The 21,625-nt window shown below is 45.2% G+C and overlaps 1 protein-coding gene across 1 annotated transcript; it reads left to right on the top strand.

Annotated features, from left to right (window-relative positions):
- The first annotated feature begins 267 nt into the window (after positions 1–267).
- MCM2 (minichromosome maintenance complex component 2) lies at positions 268–19,018 on the top strand. The gene is made up of 16 exons (XM_033141057.1): positions 268–369; positions 1,430–1,614; positions 3,274–3,449; positions 4,417–4,677; positions 5,138–5,357; positions 6,756–6,963; positions 7,747–7,881; positions 8,623–8,814; positions 10,662–10,755; positions 11,294–11,544; positions 13,537–13,663; positions 13,890–14,002; positions 14,330–14,572; positions 16,287–16,469; positions 17,701–17,856; positions 18,813–19,018. Exons 1-16 carry the CDS (start codon positions 364–366, stop codon positions 18,921–18,923), a joined length of 2,661 nt encoding a protein of 886 aa, XP_032996948.1. The 5' UTR covers positions 268–363; the 3' UTR covers positions 18,924–19,018.
- The last annotated feature ends 2,607 nt before the right edge of the window (positions 19,019–21,625 follow it).

Genomic DNA, 21,625 nt, shown 5'->3' with positions numbered 1-21,625 from the left:
ATTTTCTGCACATTTCCTCAAAATCAAATGTCACTGAAGGCAATTAAGTTCCCTCCCCCCGCCCAAAATGCACAGGGTCGGGCTGCATGCATCCCTGCCCTGCCTCCCGAACAAAAGCTCCACCCAATTTCATTCGGAGTTGATTAATAGGCGCAGCACGCTCTCCGCTATTCGCTCACTAGGAGGCGGCGCCACTTTATCTGCATATTCATGAGCTTATTTGTTATTCATGAGCTTTCGCGGGCTTTTTGGCCACGTGATTCCATTTCGCGCGGAATTCGGGCTGCGTCCGGCGCTGCGAGCAGGAAAGGGGGAGTGGTGAAGTCGCAGTAGAAGCCCCAGCGGTGTCAAAAAGCGGCAGAGATGGCGGTGAGTAGGCGCTGGACTCGGATGGGTTCCTTCCTTGGGGGTTGCACACGATTGCATTGCGGGGGGTTGGGCTAGATGACCCTGGGCAGGGCCGGATTTAGGTTTGATGAGGCCCTAAACTACTGAAGGTAATAGGGGCCTTTCTGTGTCCAGCTGTCCTTTGTCCACAACAAATTGTCGCTGTTTTTTGTGTTGAATACATGCTATATGGTAATTTATGGACCTAATAGGTATCTAAAGCCATTTGCACATGCAGAATGTAGGCACCCTATAAGAAATGAGCAAACCAGTGATATTTTAGGAAGCAGGCTAGCAGGTGGGGCCCATTACACCATAGGAGCCTACACAACACAAAACGCTGTTGCTGTATGTAGGTTTTATTTTGTTTTTTTTATCTTACATTTTGGAAATGTACATCCAGTTTTTCCCCTTTAATTTTTTTTAATTAAATAATTATTAAATTTAATTATTGAATAAATTAATTAATTAATTAAATTGTTTAGCTTATACGTAAATCCATGGGAGTCCCTTCCAACTTATTCTATGGTTCTCCCGGTTGATGCTTATACCGGTAAGAGCCGGCCTTCTCCTAAGGGGTGCTGCGGAGGAATCTTATTAAAAGAACCACCCATTTTTGCGGTGGAGGGAGGGAAGGAAGTGGACTTTTTGTTAAAAGCCAGCCAGCAAAATACCCCGACCCGCCCCATGCACGAACCCAGTCTTCGCTTGGAAGGGGTGAATCTGTGTCTGGGCTGCACCACTTCAGAATGCAGGGGCAATTTGCATGTGGAATTAGTTTCATTTCAAAATCTATTCCCTGCGTGTAAACAAGTAACTGTGCACGCTTAGTGCAAGCCTGCCCTGCTGAACTCTGAAGGATTTACCTCTGATGAAGCATGTGTATGATTGCACTGCATGTATCAGGGAAGGATTCCGCTTTCTGACGCAGGATAGTGTACATACTATATGTTTAAAGCACATCCCTGCATACCCCAAGGATCCAGCTTTTAAGGATATTGTTTATTGTAACTTTTAAGCTTGGCACCATGTGTTTTCTTAGGATTCCTCAGAGTCCAATGTGGCAACCAGCCCTGTGCGCAGCTCTCGTAGGGGAGAAGCCTTCACTTCTAGTCCTGGGAGAGATCTGCCCCCCTTTGAGGATGAATCTGAAGGACTCTTGGGAACAGAGCAGCTCCCTGATGAAGAGGAAGATGGAGAAGAGCTGATTGGAGAAGGGATGGAAAGGTGAGGAGACTTGCTCCTGTGAGATTTACTTTCTGTTGTGGCAGAATTCAGGTGATACCTTGATACACCTGCATTGATGGAAACTGGACCTCCTTGAAATAAGAAGCTTCCGAGGTTCTATATTCGGCAAATTTACTCTTTTCTACATGGATAAGCAATTAGGGTTTATATCAAAAGATCTCAATTGATGGAGGGTATTGGATTTTTCATCCTTTATGTGTTGATAGGGATGTGAACATGTCTGCAAAATATATTATTGCTTTCACCAGGATTTATTGATGAAAGTAAACCAAAATCTGGCATGCCTTCTAGTAGTATTTCTAGTTCAGAAGTTTGTAAATATTGCTTCCCCCCGCCCCCAAAAATACAACTGCTTCTGTGGGCAACTACTCACATGTAACATCTTGACTGTCTATGAATTTGCTCCATTTGCATCAATGATACTTCTAGCCAGACTGACAGGTGAGCATCATGATAAAGGTGGGGGAACCCACCCAGATGCATCTGCATTGGCATCACGTGCAGAAGGCAGATCTCCCTTGCTGTGTGGCCGTGCTGTTGTCTAGCAATCTACACTGTCCATTTACATCCTCTGTTTGCATCCTGTTTTGTGGAATTGTATTTTGGGATAAATTCAGGAAATTGTGTTTTATTTTAATTCATTATATATCTGCCTTGTCCCCTTTATCATCTCTTCCTTCTAATGTATTTTCCTTTAGTAGGGCTAGAGCATACTATTGTTTCAGATCTTGCAATGTACCATGTACAGTGGACGCTCGGGTTGCGAACGTGATCCATGTGGGAGGCACATTCGCAACCCACAGCGCCATGTCTGCGCACGCGCGGGTCGCAATTTGGCGCTTATGCGCATGCACAAAGTGTGATTTAGTGGTTTTGCGCAAGCGCCGAAACCCGGAAGTAACCCATTCTGGAACTTCCGGGTTCGGTGCGGTGCGCAACCCGAAAACACGCAACGTGAAGCGGCCGTAACCCGAGGTATGACTGTACACTGATGGCGCTAGGTAATTTAATAAAGGCCCATGTATGCTCTTGTTTACGTTCTGCATGCTCTTCCAATGGTCAGAAAAGCCCATTGTTCCTCTTTGGTTGCTGGGCAGAGGAGTTAACTTCCCACCCAGTGCAGCTTCTGACAGACTTACCAGCTACATGTGGTAGGGGAGTCTACCCACCCCATGGCAAGATATTCTGCCTTTGTGGGTATCTGTACTCCTGTATCTCATTTTGCACAGCACAGCTTTGTGTGTTTCATTTGCACAACATCTACCATAGCATGAGTGCTCTGCTTCCACATTCGGAGGCAGAATGCTCTTGTGTCCAGGTCCTCCTTGTGGGCTTCTCACAGAGATTGGCCTCTCTGGGAATGGGATGCTGGGCTAGAGGGGCCATTGGCCTGATCTAGCAGACTCCCCTCATGTTCTTCCATACGCAGACTCAAACCGCAGTTGTTATTCCACGCAAAAATCGCGAATGTCGTACAGTTTGCGCCTATGTTTCTTGAATTTTTCCTGGGTAGGTGCTCTGCAACAGACTCCTTTAACGTGTGAACAAGCGCTTGTTTCTGCTGTAAATTTAAGTGAGGTATACAGATGATTCACTCACGCTATGCAGATTGATTAACTGAAGAATGTGCGTGTCTAGGGACTACCGCCCTATTCCAGAGCTTGATTTCTACGAACCTGAAGGCTTGGCTATGGATGATGAAGATCCGGAGGAATTGACTGCCAGCCAAAGGGAAGCGGCAGAGAGAGCAATGCGGCAGAGGGACCGTGAGATGGGCCGTGGCCTGGGCCGCATGCACAGTGGCCTGCTTTATGGTATGTATTTGCAGCTTAATAGCATAAGGAAAGCCCTGCTTGATCAGAGCAAATGCCCGTCTGCTCCAGTTCCCTTTTCTGATAGTGGCCAGCCAGATGTAAGAGCCCACGGCTGCCATTGGTTCCCCAGCAACTGGCATTCAGGAGTAATTGTGACTAGTAGCTGTTGATACCGTTGGCCTCTATGAACCTGTCTAATCCCCTTTTAAAGTCATCCAGATTGGTGGCCATCACATTGTTGTATCTTGTGGTGGTGAATTCTATCATTCCACTGTGTACAGTTTGAATAAGTACTGTACTTCCTTTTGCCTGTTCTAAATAACCCACTGTTCAGTTTCTTCGTATGACCCCAGGTTTTAGTATTATGAGGTGGGGAAGAAAACCATCTATAAAGCTTGCTTCTATTTGCTCAGTAGCTTATACCTGTAAAATGCATCTTCTGAAGAGCTGCTGGCACTTCTATTTGTATCAATTAATATATTAAGCATATCTGTAGCTTGCCCTTCGGCAATGCTTTCAAAATAATTTACGGCGACTCAGTTCACGTGTAATGCAGCAGTACCAGAGAGGGGAGCAAAGTGGCTGCAGTCTCCTCTCCTAGAGGCCATGCAATAGTTTGCATTTAGATCTTTCAGATAGTAAACATTTTTAAAATGATCTTAAAAATTCCAAGAAATTGAGAGATAGCAGAGCAATTTTAGGCTTAACCTATTGAGCGTACCGAGACTTACTTCCATGTAAACATGCATAAGATTGCACTGTTAATATTGCGTTTCTCAATTTGTAATCATGCAAGGCATGGGTTCTAATCCCAAAAATGGGATGTGAGGTCGTTGGGCTTGGAGCTGTAGCTTGTCACAGAGATTGGCTGTCCAGAATTGTCTACCCTAACCGGTAGCATCAAAAGGCTTATATCTGATCTGCCCTTCAAAAAACAAACAAACTTTACCCCCTCTAAAAACTCCAGATAGTGATGATGAAGATGAGGATCGTCCTTTGCGGAAGAGGCGCCTGGCTGAGCGAGCTGCTGATGGCGAGGATGAAGATGAAGACATGATTGAGAGCATTGAGAACCTGGAAGACATGAAAGGGCACTCTGTGAGGGAGTGGGTGTCTATGGTAGCTCCTCGGCTTGAGATCTACCACCGCTTCAAGAACTTCCTGAAGACTCATGTGGATGACCATGGCCACAATGTCTTTAAGGAGAGGATCAGTGACATGTGCAAAGGTACAACTGTGTAGGAATATGGGGAGAGAATGGGGAAGAGCACCCATTTCCTCAATGTTTTCATCGATGACTGAAATCATGTTCAGGTGCATCTCCTTTCTGATCTGGAACCCACTCCCCCCCCCCCCAGCATCTTCATCAGTGTAACTGATTCGTGAAGTTCTTCAGTTCTATTTAATTTCTAGCCTATGCCATACCTGTATAGATATTCTAGATTTATAGTTCAGAAGTGGTCAGATAACAAGAGGAACAGAAGGAGGTTACACCTGATACTCAGTATGGTTCATATGCTATTAGATAACACCATATGCAATTCATTTATATGATGTAGAAGAATACGTACTATTGTCATTTGTAAGATCGTAGTGCTTAATGTACAAGATACTTGACACTTTTTTAATGATGGGTTGGAAAAACTGAGCCATCATTTGTCAAAAACGTACTTGTCTTTGTGCCAAAGAGAACAGAGAGAGCCTGGTGGTGAATTATGAAGACTTGGCTGCTCGGGAGCACGTCCTCGCCTATTTCCTTCCAGAAGCCCCAGCAGAAATGTTGAAGATCTTTGATGAAGCGGCCAAGGAAGTGGTGCTAGCAATGTACCCCAAATATGACCGGATTGCCAAGGAAATCCACGTCCGCATCTCCCATCTGCCTCTGGTGGAGGAGTTAAGATCACTCAGGTGAGGAATTGGTTTGGTTTGGGTGATGAGCAGCCCTGCTAAGTCTTTTGGTGGATAAGCTCCTTAATTAAATATAAATGGCCAGGATGTGCAGGCAGCCAGGCTTGCAAACAGCTACTTGCCTCATCCCCTGTGACCACAACAAGTCACTATTTAGTGACAGCAGTAGGGAAGAACGTTATTTGAGTGATGGGGGGAAGCTCTGTGTTTGTTAAATCTTCCCTAAGCAGAAGCAAACCTCTCCTTTTTTCACGTTACTCCTCCAATCTGTAACATATTCCTTTAGATGATTTACTGTTTTCAGTCAGATTTATGCTGAAACAAATGTTTAGGATTAAAATTGTAATTTCAGATTCTGTGCGTGTTTAAAAAAGAAATTGGTTGGATCCAGTGCATTGGATCTAGGCTTTAGAGTAGACCCATTGAAATCAATGGGACTCAAGTTAGATCAACTGATGCCTCACTGATTTCAGTGGGTCTGCTCTAAGCCTGAGTGAGTCTGAATCCAAACCTAGGTGGTGCAGAAAACACAAGTACCCCCACCCAAATTAGGAGAATATTTAAGGAGATTGAGAACCTACATGCAGTTGTGCTCCACTCTTGATTGGGAGTTGGAAGTCCCAGCAAAACCTGGAGGGCCTCCGCTGGCTCCTTTCTCCTGTTGTAAGACCTGCATTCTCCCATGCTTTGGAGACCACGAACAAACGAGGAGAACAAGAGGCTCCAGAAAATCCCAGCCTAGAGGGTAGGCTACTTGGGGCAGGAAGATTGTGAAAGGAGGGAATTGGGTAGCTGCAATGGAGAAGGGAGTTCCTGGCTTTCTGTACGGCAGGGAGGGGGACTTCTTCACCCAGTGGACCACACCTTTATCTCCCCCTCCCTCTGTGTGGCACCTGAGGGACCACCCACCGGTCAGTCATCTTACTTAATGGTGACAGGCGATTGAAACCTGTGCCTCCTAAAAGGCCAAACGTCAGCTGACAGTTGGGCATTTAGGAAGTGCTGAGCAAGGGGCCCGTAAGTCCTGTGCTTTGTGCTTGGGAAGAGCTGAGCCCCAAGGCTTGCAAAGTGCCTTGCACGGCGCTTCCCAAACACCCAGCAACTAGCTGGCTGCTGCCTCCTCAGCTCTAGTATCCGCCTGGGACGTTGTAGCTGCAGTTCTTTCCTTCTCACTCCTTGGGTGGCAAGACTTCTGATGGTTGTGGTGTGTGCTTCATTAGGCAGTTGCTGTGAATAAGAACTCGTTTTCTTAAAATAATCCATTCTAAGACAGTGCACCTGTTTTAATTGTGTTTGAATTGCCATGATAGCCTGGAGACGACTGTGGTTATTTTTCACTTCCCTGGAAGTACGGGATCTACCTCAACAGTTATTTATTTATTTCGCTTTTTCTCTTAGGCAGCTGCACTTGAACCAGCTGATCCGTACGAGCGGAGTTGTGACGAGCTGCACAGGGGTCCTGCCCCAGCTCAGCATGGTCAAATACAACTGCACCAAGTGTAGCTTCATCCTAGGGCCTTTCACGCAGTCCCAGAACCAGGAAGTAAAGCCAGGATCCTGCCCAGAGTGTCAGTCCGTGGGTCCCTTTGAAATTAACATGGAAGAGGTAAGCAAGGATTAGGGTGATTTTAGGAGTCTGGCTCCTGCTTTTTTATGTCTTAAGGACATGCATGTGTCATGTATAGCTGGGACAAATTAGCCCAGAGCTCAGCTCTTTCTTCTTCACTTGGAGGTGGTATTTATGACTGATAAAGTCATAATATTCCATTTGACCTAGTCCTGCACACCCAGACTGCACTGCTGCAGGCAACTCTATCCATCACCTTCCCAAAGTCTGCTTTCCTGTTGAGAGTTTCCAGTGGCTTCTGCAGGGAATCTGGCATGTGGTGGCACCTTGAAGGGTGGTGCTTTTGTTTAAAGTCAATGGAACTTTGTATTTTTTTATTATTATTATAGTGGTGGTTTGGAGAGTGATAGTCTGCCTTGTGTGGACACTTCACAATGCAGTAGATACAAGACATTCTCTGTATTTTTGCAGCTTGCATACTGACATGGCTATTCTCCTGGAGGCTTCTTGTGTGGGTGCAAGGGCAAGAGGCCTGTCCTTGCATGAAAGCATAGAATGCCATACTAGTCCTCATAAATTCAGTGCTGATACATAGAAAACATTTGTACCATTTCCATCCCTATAGAGCCAGGCCAAACAAGGCTTTGGGCTTGTAAACATAACGGGAAAAAATGATCTCGAGAGACCTGTTTGAAATGCCTCTTTTGATATTATGGCATCCTTTCCATTCTGGAATGTTGGTGTGTGTGTGTGTGTGTCCGTCCGTCCCCGTCCTTTTTGTTGCCTTTGACCTGCTGGCTGATTAATATTCTTTCGCCACAGACGGTCTACCAGAACTACCAGCGCATCAAAATCCAGGAGAGCCCAGGGAGAGTGGCAGCGGGCAGGCTCCCTCGCTCCAAGGATGCCATCTTGCTCGCCGACCTAGTTGACAGCTGCAAGCCAGGAGACGAGATTGTGAGTACGATGCCAGAGGGAGGAGCCCAGAGAGACTATGGCACTTGCAAAACCATTTTAAAAAATGGTCTGGTGTATAGAATTTGAGAAGGGGGGTGCTTGTCATCTTGATTAAAATTGTGCTGTGTGTATGAAGCATGCGCCTTAAATCTGTCAGAATGCTAACTCAAGGCTTCTTGACCCCCCTGGTGGTTTTGTACGTTATACTGTATCGCAGAAAATGAAAACTTGGGTCATTTCCATATTTTTGCAGATACTTTTTTTATCTGCATGATGACACACACACACCTGTCTAGGCTTGTAGGCTGCCAACTAAGGTTTACATCTAGATTCCTTGGAAATTAAGACTCTTGGCATGCTGTGCAAAACTTCAAAGAAGCAAAGGCGCTGTTGTCAGCAGAATAGTTTAAAGGAAAACAGATGGTGATGGTTTTTTCCAGGTAGAAGTTGCAGATGTTGTGTTAATATGTCATGCATCACATCTATTAAACAGAACAATAGTGTCCACGCCACTCTGAGGAAACTTCTTCAGACACTTAACTATGCTTCGAACAGCATCAAATAGTTAGCAACTTGTTTCCAGAGCAGCTCAGTCACGCATATGTCACCATCATGCCAAAATGCATCTATCTACTCAGCTTGGCTTTTCATTATCTTCAATGGCTCCTTCAGTTGCAGGGATTTGTCTTGGTACCAGTGACTAAAGAATCTCTCCCCGCACCCTCCCCTTTTGCCTTTCAGGAGCTAACTGGAATATACCATAATAATTATGACGGATCTTTGAACACTGCCAATGGGTTTCCCGTCTTTGCGACAGTGATCCTGGCTAATCACATTGCCAAGAAGGATAATAAGGTGGCTGTTGGGGAGCTCACAGATGAGGACATGAAGGTCATCGTAGGCCTGTCCAAGGATGAGCAGATTGGAGAGAAAGTGAGTTTGGAACCCAGATTCACCTTTGGTTTTTTTTGTTTCCCACTTGAGGACAGGGAATGGGTTAACCAGTCAGAACCTGCATGGAGGAACTTGGCATGTAGAAGATTCCAGTGGGTTGCTGGTACTCTCCCCAAATATTTTCTGTCGCCCCATTTGTTCCTCCAGCGTTTAGCTACAGTGTGTTTGTATTTCATGAATTATTGCTCCCCTAGTAGCAGGCTTTACCACCCCTTCACTTCCTTAGTCTAGCTATTCATCCAAAGGCAAGCAGCTTTTTGATTCCAAGGACAGAAAGGCCCACAGGCTCAAGTTAAAAATAATAATTTTAAAATCCCTGCTACGGAACTCTTTTGGAGCAGCCACTGTGGTTCTCCAAAAACAAACAAACAAACAACCTTTACACAAAATAACAGGGGAAAATGTAAAGTACTACACTTGGGCAAAAAAAATGAAAGGCACAAATACAGGATGGGTGACACCTGGCTTGACACCAGTACATGTGAAAAGGATCTGGGAGTCTTGGTAGACCATAAACTTGACATGAGTCAACAGTGTGATGCAGCAGCTAAAAAAGCCAATGCAATTCTGGGCTGCATCAATAGGAGTATAGCATCTAGATCAAGGGGAGTAATAGTACCACTGTATTCCGCTCTGGTCAGACCTCACCTGGAATACTGTGTCCAGTTCTGGGCACCACAGTTCAAGAAGGATACTGACAAGCTGGAACGTGTCCAGAAGAGGGCAACCAAAATGGTCAAAGGCCTGGAAACGATGCCTTATGAGGAACGGCTTAGGGAGCTGGGTATGTTTAGCCTGGAGAAGAGAAGGTTAAGGGGTGATATGATAGCCATGTTCAAATATATCAAAGGATGTCATATAGAGGAGGGTGAAAGGTTGTTTGCTGCTGCTCCAGAGAAGCGGACATAGAGCAATGGATTCAAACTACAAGAAAGAAGATTCCACCTAAACATTAGGAAGAACTTCCTGACAGTAAGAGCTGTCCGACAGTGGAATTTGCTGCCAAGGAGTGTGGTGGAGTCTCCTTCTTTGGAGGTCTTTAAGGGTAGGCTTGACAGCCATCTGTCAGGAATGCTTTGATGGTGTTTCCTGCTTGGCAGGGGGTTGGACTGGATGGCCCTTGTGGTCTCTTCCAACTCTAGGATTCTATGATTCTATGAAAATCAAAAGGTATGCTCACAATGTGCAGTTATGAGGTGCTGAGTGTTATCAGGGTCCCCTAACCCTTTCTAAATTAGCACATATAAATATGCATGAATGCACATTTGTCAATTTTATATCCCACCTTTCCTCCAAGGATCTCAAGGTAATGCACATGGTTCTCCTCTTCCCTACAGTGGTACCTCGGGTTACAGACGCTTCAGGTTACAGACTCCGCTAACCTGGAAGTAGTACCTCGGGTTAAGAACTTTACCTCAGGATGTGAACAGAAATTGGGCAGCGGCGGCAGGAGGCCCCATTAGCTAAAGTGGTACCTCAGGTTAAGAACAGTTTCAGGTTAAGAACGGACCTCCAGAACGAATTAAGTTCTTAACCCAAGGTACCACTGTATTTTATGCACGCAGCAGCCCTGTGAGGTAGGTTAGACTGAGAGACTGTGATCCATGGAGCTTGCTGGCTGAGTGTCTCAAACCATAGCAACACGCATGCAGTCATGCACACAATTGTTCTCTCTTTCCACTGCATATGGCTGATGTTGCTATGCAAGTGGAACAAGGGCTGCACCTCGAGCCTTTAAGCAGCTTCTCATTGTAACATGGCTGCTTCTCTTGCTACCTCTTTGTCATCCAAGATGACGTCCTGAAAACAGCTGGCTTTCCTTGCAGATCTTTGCCAGCATTGCTCCTTCCATCTATGGTCACGAAGACATCAAAAGGGGCCTGGCTCTAGCCCTGTTTGGAGGAGAACCCAAAAATCCAGGTAGGTCAAAGAGCTTGTTACCCAAAGAAGCTGCCTGGTCAATATTGCCTTAACTGCTGCAGAGGTTATCTCTATAGTGCTACAAGGAAATTACACTGGAGAGGTGTGACTTGATAGTTTCGAAAGGCCACTCTTAATTTTCAGTGCAGTTCACGCATCTCGTTGCAATCAGAAGGGAATGGTTAGTCTCCACTTTGAACGTTTTGCACAAGACCTTTCTGCCCAAAATGTTGCAATATATGGCATGATTCTAAGGTTCCCAGAGCTTAATTGGGAATTCTGTCCATTGTCCAGTTACCTGTTGGCCTGGTTTTTCTTTCCAGGTGTCCGTCCTTTCCAGTTTTATGGCCCTTGTGAAAGGATACCAGCAAAGCATACCATTCTGCATTGTTTTATCTTTTTATTGTTGAAATACCTCCTTCAGTATTACATTGTTCCTCTAGAGGGCAGCACTTGAGTTCCACATTTTAGTGTACGGTACATGAATGATGAGCTTTTAGTTAGACTCGCTTTTTCTGTGTGCCGTTAAATGCTTTAGGAGGAAAACATAAGGTCCGTGGCGACATCAACGTCTTGCTTTGCGGAGATCCTGGAACGGCCAAGTCTCAGTTCCTCAAATACGTGGAGAAAGCGTCCAGCAGAGCGATCTTCACCACTGGCCAGGGAGCTTCTGCTGTCGGTCTGACGGCTTATGTGCAGAGGCACCCTGTGAGCAAGGAGTGGACCCTTGAGGCAGGAGCCCTTGTGCTGGCAGACAGGGGGGTTTGCTTGATAGATGAATTTGACAAGGTGAGTGTTGATTTGGGCACCAGGAACAAGGTAGATTTTGAATAAAGCTGCATGGGCTGTGCAAGGCCTGTGAACCTGCCCACATGGGTCAAGGCTACAGACTCGGATCTTTGACCTGGAAACAAAGGAAACACCAGTCCTGCAAAGTATTTAGCTTCTATTTTTTATTTTGCAAGGTTCATATGCTGCTTGATTGTAGTAAAACTTCAAAGTGGTTTACAAAAAAAAACTAAAACAATAAAATTAGCAGTAAACACCAACTATTTAAAACACCGGAATTAAGATTGCCGGAAAAAATATCAACAACCTCAGATATGCTGATGATACTACCTTGATGGCAGAAAGTGAGGAGGAATTAAAGAACCTTTTAATGAGGGTGAAAGAAGAGAGCGCAAAATATGGTCTGAAGCTCAACATCAAAAAAACTAAGATCATGGCCACTGGTCCCATCACCTCCTGGCAAATAGAAGGGGAAGAAATGGAGGCAGTGAGAGATTTCACTTTCTTGGGTTCCATGATCACTGCAGATGGTGACAGCAGTCATGAAATTAGAAGACGCCTGCTTCTTGGGAGAAAAGCAATGACAAACCTAGACAGCATCTTAAAAAGCAAAGACATCACCTTGCCAACAAAGGTCCGTATAGTTAAAGCTATGGTTTTCCCAGTAGTAATGTACGGAAGTGAGAGCTGGACCATAAAGAAGGCTGATCACCGAAGAATTGATGCTTTTGAATTATGGTGCTGGAGGAGACTCTTGAGAGTCCCATGGACTGCAAGAAGATCAAACCTATCCATTCTCAAAGAAATCAGCCCTGAGTGCTCACTAGAAGGACAGATCCTGAAGTTGAGGCTCCAGTACTTTGGCCACCTCATGAGAAGAGAAGACTCCCTAGAAAAGACCCTGATGTTGGGAAAGATGGAGGGCACAAGGAGAAGGGGACGACAGAGGATGAGATGGTTGGACAGTGTTTTCGAAGCTACTAACATGAGTTTGGCCAAACTGCGAGAGGCAGTGAAGGATAGGCGTGCCTGGCGTGCTCTGGTCCATGGGGTCACGAAGAGTCGGACACGACTGAACGACTGAACAACAACAACAACATTTAAAACACCAACTATTCCCCCCCCCAAAAAAAATTGTATAAGCAATGGATTACTGAATGATTTAATGGTAGCGGGGTTTAGATAATAAAAATATATATACAGCTAATTAAAAGGAGTAAAAAAACAAACCAGTATAGTGGTGGGAAGTCAAGAAGAAACTTTGTATGTTAAAAAAGTTGTATATTATGATAAATGCTTTGAAATATTGTTGGAGACTTAATAAAAATGAGATAGATAGATAAATGGAAATCTACAATAAGCTACAAAAACCACATTGAAACACACGTCAGCATTTGACATGTCTGGATAGCCTTGCCTAAACAAAAATGTTTTTAGGAGGTGCCAAAAAGAGTACAGTGAAAGTGTCAATCAGCAGGGAGTTCCAAAGAGTGGGTGCTGTCAGTTACTTATTATGTGGTACCTGTAACAGTGCCAGTTCTGCAGATTGAAGCTGTCGATGGGCATAGATGGGGTAAGGGTGGGATAGATTTTTAAAATATCAACAGCAAGTAAAATATAAACAAGTAGCACTAGCTCTTGAATTCATGACTTCTCTCGAGAAGTTGGGAAGAGAACATAGTGCAATGGCAGGACACATGGAAGGTGCTAGGTACAGACCCTGGACATCTCCAGGTTGTTGTTTTTTTTAATGTAGCAGTTGAAAGAAGGAAAGGCCTTCTGCCTGTGAAGAACCACCAATAATCAAAGTATGGTGCTCAATGAACAGATAGTCTGGTCTGCTATAAGCCAGTGTCCTATGGGGTTTTCTGTCCTAGACAATCCCCAAATAGGTAAATAGCTAAACACAGCTGCTTGGAGGCTTCTGGTGATGTCGCTCTTTATTCAGGGGCTGGGTTGCTTTGGTAGGTGAACACCTTTGTCTTTCTTCAGATGACTGATCAGGACAGGACCAGCATCCACGAAGCCATGGAGCAGCAGAGCATCTCCATCTCCAAGGCTGGCATTGTCACATCTCTGCAAGCCCGCTGCACCATCATTGCTGCCGCCAACCCCATAGGTATGAGTCAGGGTTGTAGGAAGCTGTTGCTATTCCAGTTGCTCAAAAAGACGCACGCTGTTGGCTTTGCAGCTGCCTTGTTCTTTGGATGTACTGCTGCGTGTTTTTAGGTCTGGCGAGGGGGAAAGGAATCTGTGACTGTAATTAGGGGTGCAAAGATGAAAGGGGGGGAAGCACTGGTCTTTGGGTTCAGCAGCTCTTTCTAATACACCATCTTTCCTTCTAGGTGGGCGCTATGACCCTTCCTTGACTTTCTCTGAAAACGTGGATCTGACTGAGCCCATCATATCTCGGTTTGATATCCTCTGTGTGGTCAGAGACACAGTGGATCCTGTTCAGGTATGAGGCTTTGCAAATTCTTTATGACCTGAGCAAGGCTTGAGGACTGATTCGCCAAGGCCAGGGGCTACCAACTGGCATAGTTTTATGAAGAAGCAGTGATAAATTCTGCATCCCAGCAGCCTTGTTCACTGAGAACACTTTGGATGAACGCAGCTGCTTAGTAACACGGTCCAACTCTTGACAGACTGCTTGCATATCTTCAACCCAGGGTTGCCCTTTCTCTTTCCCTCTACGTTGCAAGTTGCTTGGTGTAAGTTTTTATTTTTGGGTACTGCTAAAAGATGTGATTTCATTGCCTGTTCCCCCTTCAATGACTCGTTGCAGGACGAGATGCTGGCTCGGTTTGTGGTCAGCAGTCACATCAAACATCACCCCAACAGCAAGGACGTTGCGAACGGAGACTCCCAAGAGATTGTCCTCCCAAATACTTACGGCGTAGAACCCATCCCACAGGCGATCCTGAAGAAGTACATTATTTATGCAAAGGAAAAAGTCCACCCAAAACTCAACCAGATGGACCAGGACAAAGTTGCCAGGATGTACAGTGAACTCAGGAAAGAATCGATGGTAAGCAGACATGGGAAGAATTAAGGTGATAACACAGGGCAGAGGCGCCTCCATGCCTTGTTCTGCTACCTAAAGATGCCGGAAACTGAATTGTTGGGCCTTGTGCAAATGATACCCCTCTCACCTGACAAGTGAAGCAGCTCCAATGCAGCCCTGGAGCTCCTGTGTCTTTTTAGAAGACTTTTATCTGCTAAATCATCTGGCTGGGAGGTTGCTCATCTTCTGTGCATTGCAGTTTGTCTGCCAGCAGATGGTGCACTCCATCTAGTTGTCGGTAGCATTGAACTAAGGCAGTGTCCGCAAAACCCACCTAGGGGGTCTGCAGCTCCATTCACATAACAAAAAACTACCATAGAGATAAGGTAAAGGTAAAGGGACCCCTGACCATTAGGTCCAGTTGTGTCCGACTCTGGGGTTGCGGCGCTCATCTCGAGTTACTGGCCGAGGGAGCCGACATACAGCTTCCATGTCATGTGGCCAGCATGGCAAATCTGCTTCTGGCGAACCAGAGCAGTGCACAGAAACGCCGTTTGCCTTACCGCCGGAGCGGTACCTATTTACTTGCACTTTGTCGTGCTTTCGAACTGCTAGTTGGGCAGGAGCTGGGACCGAGCAACGGAAGCTCACCCCGTCGCAGGGATTCGAACCGCCAACCTTCTGATCAGCAAGCCCTAGGCCCTGTGGTTTCACCCACAGCGCCACCCACGTCTTGTGGCACCATAGAGATAACCCCCCCCCCCAAAAAAAGCCAACAACAACAGAGGCTCAGCAGGACAATTGGGGAGCACTGAACTGAGATGTGCTGGAGGAATCCGTTTGCTCCATGTTTTTAATCAAAGCCATATTCCCAGAGGATTTTCATAGAATGGGGTGTTAGGGCTCGGTCAAAACTTTGCCAGCTTTTTCTTCTTCTTAGTTTTGCACAGCGATCAAAGGGCTGCTTCTCAAGTTTAAATGTCTCTCTGCCCGCCTTGCAGGTGACAGCAGCTTCAAGCAGCTAGGAAGCCTGATTTCTGCTCAGGCCTTCCAAGTGGGGCCTCAAGTGATGGCAAATTGCCCTCCCAGGATCTCTTCCCCCTTCCATCTCTTAAGTAGGATCTCCTGCAATTGGCCGTCTGTTTTTCCAGAGGGAGAACAGTGCATTACTGGCCCCAGGGTCACTTCTGGGCCACGTTTGACACACCTGTGTGGTGACCATTGGCCTTCTCTACTTGCTTGACGCTGCTGTCACTTGTGAGGGGAAAATTATTTTTTGAACTTGAAAAGTTGTGTGTGTGAAGTTTAATTTCGCTAAAGTTTATCTAAATCTACAGCACTTGAATAATATTTTTGAGCATGCAGCTCAAGGGCAGCTTGAAAGGCAGCTCTCTGGTCATCTCATAAAACAGTTACCGGTACTGGTTTTATTTCTGTATTTTTTTGTGCAGGCTTTTTAAAAAAAACTCAAACTGAGGGACTGAATGGACAAGAGTGACATGGAACACCCTTGTTTTGAACCAAGCCTTAATCCTCTTTATTCATTTTATTTCTGCTTATCTCCCTGTACTCTTTATGACTTTCACTGTGTTTTTACTTAGTTTGTCCAGTTTCTACAATATACCACTTTACAGCGGGCAAAAGGGGCTTACAAACTGATAGGTTGCTGACATACATAGGCAATGAGATCAGAAGCAAGCTCTTTGCAAGTTGGGACGCTCCTTCTCTCTCCCTGCAGGCGACCGGAAGCATCCCCATCACCGTGCGTCACATTGAGTCCATGATCCGGATGGCCGAGGCCCACGCCCGCATGCACCTGCGGGACTACGTAGTGGAGGACGACGTCAACATGGCCATCCGGGTGATGCTGGAGAGCTTCATTGACACGCAGAAATTTAGTGTCATGAGGAGCATGCGGAAGGTATGTGAGGCTGCGCTTGTGGGCTGCATAGATGGGAGGTCCTCCTTTCTTTTCCTTTTTAAAGGAATATGGGGTCAACAACTGACACCTCCAGAACTTCAGTGTAAGTGAGGTACAGGGCTAGACCCAAACAGTGGCTCAGTTCTTTGTACATGTTTACATTGGCCTCATTGGACCTACTAACTAGGCAGACTGAAAACAGCTAGGAGTGGTTAGACTAAAGACCCTTGTTATTTTCCTTGAGAAATCAAAGCCCCTAGAGCAGATGCACTGATTTCCTGTGTCGGTAGCCTGAGCCTATGAAACAAAAGAACAAGAGATCCCATGCAAGTGGCTTTCTCCATTCACTCTCCTTTGCAGTAGGCTATATATGCAGTGGTACCTCTAGTTGCGTGCAACTCTGGATACGTATTCTTCGGGCTACGCATGCGGCAAACCCGGAAGTATTTTTCCAGGTTTTGCCCTGCGCACATGCGCAGAAGTGCTCTACCGCGCCGCGTACATGCGCAAAACGGGCACCTCCGGTTGCAAAAACCTCAGGATTCAACCGGAGCTCTGGAACAGATCCTGTCCACAACTGGAAGTACCACTGTAGTCCCCTTTTACGATGCTTTCTCTTGGTAGCACCAGGGGATGGGACAAGTCAAATGACTTAACAGCAGAGTGTTAATGTCACAACTGGTGGATATAGGAGGATATTCCAGAATGGCGGCAAATAGGTGGGCTAAGTGCAGCATAATGTGGAACCCTTTTGATCAGTGGCATGGTTTTCAAGTTACAGGTAGGTAGCTGTGTTGGTCTGCCATAGTCAAAATAAAATAAAAAATAAAAAAATTCCTTCCAGTAGCACCTTAGAGACCAACTAAGTTTGTTCTTGGTATGAGCTTTTGAGCAAACTTAATTGGTCTCTAAGGTGCTACTGGAAGGAATTTTTTTATTTTTTATTTTGTTATGGTTTTCAAGGTGAGTGGGAGGTCAACCAAAGTCAGCTGTTCCCCCCTTAAAAACTCAGTAACCAGCCTTCTCCAGAAAGTCCAGCATTTTCTTCCTCAGAAAGCCTATTTTGAGGTATTTTTCTGTGGTCAGTGGATGATTCCACTACTTAAAGATGTCGTCATTTTATTGAGTTAAGTGGGTCATTGGAATGTACTTTCCTCCCCTCCCACTCCTTTCAATCTGTGTGATGGTCTTGATGACTCTCCCAACCTTGCTTCCTGTTTTTCCTGCACAGACTTTCTCCAGGTACCTCGCCTTCAGGCGAGATAACAACGAGCTCTTGCTGTTCATTTTGAAGCAGTTGGTGTCGGAACAGACGATGTACCAGAGGAATCGCTACGGGGCTCAGCAAGATACCATTGAGGTGCCAGAGAAAGATTTAGTTGATAAGGTATGTGGGTGACTTTCCCCCAACGTACTTGCTGTGCTTGGGAGCCTAAATCTACCCTTCTGAGGCCCTGCTGCGTTTCCTTTCTAAGCTTTGGGCAAATGGGCTGTGAGCATTGGTTGTTGCAAGGGGACGTGTAATACGGTAGAACCAGGCAGGCCTTTGGGCTTTAGCCTCTGTACCAACTTACTTGGATGTTGCACACATGTATTGAAGCTTTAATGCAGGGATGGAGAAGCTGTGAGACTCTTAAGGTGTTTCTGAACGACGGTCCCCACCAGCCACAGTTAGTGTTTCCCAGTGGTCAGGGAAGTTGCAATCTAGCTATCCTTAGAAAAAGGACCTCAATGTGTAGGATCAAGGAAACTCTAGAGATGTCACATTCATTTTAGTAGCATTAAATTATCGTGGATAAAATGTCCAAGTCCATCTAGTCCGCCAGGTATTCCTGTGAGAGAGGAGCTAAAAGTGCACACCCCTTCAGGTACAGCTGTAGCGGTCGCAGAAACAGATTTAGTGTGAAGCAGAGTCTTAGTGGCTACCAACCTGGTGGGCTGTGTGCTCCCTCCACTGCCACAGACAGCAATGCTTCTGAATGCCAGTTCCTTGAAACCACAGGAGGGGAGAACGCTGTTGCACTCAGGTCCTGCTTGCAGGCTTCCCATAGGCATTTGGTTGGCCACTGTGAGAACAGAAGGCTGGACTAGATTGGCCTTTGGCTTGATCCAGCAGAGCTGCTCTTCAAAGATGAGGCAGGTGCCAGGCAAATACAGTTATTGTGCCCTTAACTGTTTAGCCATCTCCATTTCTGTTCTCCTGGTTGTTGTTTTTTGCTAGACAGATATGCATTCATGATGAATCTGTTCTTGATTAAACTCTTTGGAGCTTGTGGGAAAGTCTGGCAAACACGTCTCTTTATCTTATTCTCCTCTCTGTGCCCCCCCCCACCCTCCTCCCAGGCTCGCCAGATCAACATCCACAACCTTTCTGCCTTCTACGACAGTGAATTGTTCAAGATGAACAGGTTCAGCCGCGACGTGAAACGGAAACTGATTGTGCAGGCAATCTGAGGGCAGCAAATTCCTGAGTGGCTCCGGATAATAAGAATTTGGAACTGTGCTTCCTCCAGTGGTGCAGTGATACACAGGCCATTGCAAAGCATTTCCTTCAAGTATCACAGGGAAGATCTGGATTACCTGCTACGAAGGGCTTGTGCACAGAATAGAATGGAGCCTACTCAAACTCCTGAGCTTAATTGTAGCTGAGCTTGCTGGATGAAATGTTGCAGGAATGGTTTCCTGCTGGCCCCTAAGTTCTTGAAATTAGACTCCACTTGGGCAGGTTTTTCTTCTTCTTCAAAATACCTTCCTAGATTGATTGAACTTTATATGGTAGGGGATGGGCACCCAGTGACCAGACACTGTTGAATTCTAGCTCTCATAGTCCCTTCCATTAGCCGTGTTATCAGGGACTGATGGAAACTGGAAGCGTACATAGGGAGAGGCACAGGCTAGCCACCTTGGTTGCAAGGTTCTGCCCTTCTGTAACTGGGAATGACTTTGTTTAGGCTATCCAAACAAGCAGAGCAAGTTGTACTCCATCTCTCTCCATTTATTATAAAGTCCAAAGCTGAGCGCACAAACTTTTCACACATGGAAGAAATGTGTTGTTTCTGCACATGAAGATGGCTCATTAATCTTCTACAAGGTAGTGGTGTGCAGACCCCTCTTCGGACACGTGAAAACAAACAGGCAAAGCATTTTCCCTCTTGATTTGAACATATAGATACGTTTATAAGTCTGTCATTGAATTAACAGTTCCTGTTCTATTGCATGTATGAAAAGCTCAAGTGGTGTGCTCGGAGACAGATATAAACTAGAACTTCTCTTCAGACTGCAGTGTATCTTGAAGTACTTATTTCCTATTTTGTAAGGCTGCTATGCATTTGTATAGCAGGAGGCAGGTTTTTTGAAGTTTCGTTTTCAAATGGAAAATAAAAGGTTTAAAAACAGGTTTTTTCAAATAAAAAGGGCCTTGCTTCTGTAAGATAATATTAAATTTCTAAGTCCTTCTGCATCAACTTCATGTTCTGCTCTCCAAGGAATGAGAAAATTTGCTGGTCTCTTGTCTGCTGAGCTTTCTGGCAAATTGTTTATCTGCCCACTCAGCCTGTCTGTGGCAAGCTTAGAGACCCTTATTGTCTCATCAAAGACTGAATTGGAGACATTTAAGCAAGACAGAGCTGCACCTCCTTCATAGTCATTGACTAGTGGCAAAAAAACAAACAAACCCAACAACCACCACTTCACAGCTGGCTGACTTGCTCCCTATTGTATTTTCAACACTATGTAATTTGGACTTCTTTACTTAACCCCCTGAGTGTTTTTTCTGGGTGTCTCATTGCATTACGTAGAGATGTTTCAGAGCCAGTTTTATATCCGTTTTTGGCTGGAGGTTGCTCCTCTTCTTCCTTAGGTCAGCTCGTAGACAGTAAGTGCTTTTTAGTGTTCTCTTCCACCATATTTTTAGAGCACTGAATGAAAATGTTAAAGAGCAGAGCACTAGTCTGTGAAAGTTCAAACCTAGGCCTCTTCCAGAAGCAAATATACTTCTAGAAGAATAACAGGGATGAGCTATAAGCCAACTTTTCAGTGCCTGACTTTTACATACCCTAAGCCTTTTAAGACAGGATGAATAATCTAAATACATTGATGGCTGTGGGGCTTCTGTACCATACTTAGTTCTGGCAATACTGATAGTAACTAGAGCTTAGACTCAAATGTTCATGGAAATGCAGCCAGCTCTTCCATTGCCACTTCCCACTTAGTGGACATGTTGCTTTGTCTGGTCTCCTCTGCCATGAGCCTGCCCCCTTAACTTCCTTCCTTCCTTGCCAACCTTTGTGCCTTGCTATTTGTAATGTTTCCTGATTCTCCAGAGGTCAATTTGTTCTCTTCTGCAAGTTTGCCAGTCCACAGTTAGTCCTTCATTTGTATCCTGTTTATTTTACTCCGCAAACTCCCTGGCCAGAGATTGTTTATATTCTAGTCAGTCCACTTACTGACCTTGCTGAGATTTGGTTTGATGATAGAATAAAGTTTTATATGCACAAATGAGCAGGAGCTTTTGAGACGAGATGGCTGCTTGAAATATTGTCTTGTATATTCTTCAATATGGCCATTGTACCATAAAAGTTCTAAACCTACTTAATTATACAAGATCCCCGCTGCCTATACAGGATCTAGTACCCTGTTTATTCTGAATGTGTTTAATATTGAAGGGCAAGAGAACTACCATTATCTTCCAGAGTACTTGGCATGGCAAGTTGCCTTGCCTATGCTGATTAAATATTTAATGATAGAATATCTGCTCTATGCTTCAATAGGCAAATGCTTTCTCTGGTAAGAATGGAAGCACAGTCCTGGGTATCAGCAATCATCACTACACTAAAGCTCGCTTTTGGCTTACTGATGCTGACTAAAAAGAAAATACTTAGCATGTTTGCTAGAAGCTTTGCATTCTCTCTCTTCTGTGCCCCCCTCCCCTTCTTGGTTATATATAAATATAGTGCTATATAAATCAATCATGGTGGTTAAACCTTTGATCTGCTATCTTAAGTTTTTTATTACTTCATTGCACTGATTTGTCATTTTTCTTGTACACAAATAGTAATCCAAAGGGATTCACAAAATAGTATTGAAGGTTAAAACCAAAATACCATAAAAACCCCTTTCTGCATACAAAAGGCAGGTCTAGCATACCCCGCACACTG

The sequence above is a fragment of the Lacerta agilis genome, chromosome 2 (assembly GCF_009819535.1).
Source record: "Lacerta agilis isolate rLacAgi1 chromosome 2, rLacAgi1.pri, whole genome shotgun sequence".
NCBI lineage: Eukaryota > Metazoa > Chordata > Lepidosauria > Squamata > Lacertidae > Lacerta > Lacerta agilis.
Note: the sequence above shows the minus strand (reverse complement) of the source record. Positions and strands in the feature narration are given on the sequence as shown.

Coding starts and splice junctions, on each gene's coding strand:
- MCM2 (XM_033141057.1), top strand. Junction 4,678..5,137: donor GATCAGTGACATGTGCAAAG/GTACAACTGTGT, acceptor TTTGTGCCAAAG/AGAACAGAGAGAGCCTGGTG. Junction 13,664..13,889: donor TGCTGCCGCCAACCCCATAG/GTATGAGTCAGG, acceptor CTTTCCTTCTAG/GTGGGCGCTATGACCCTTCC.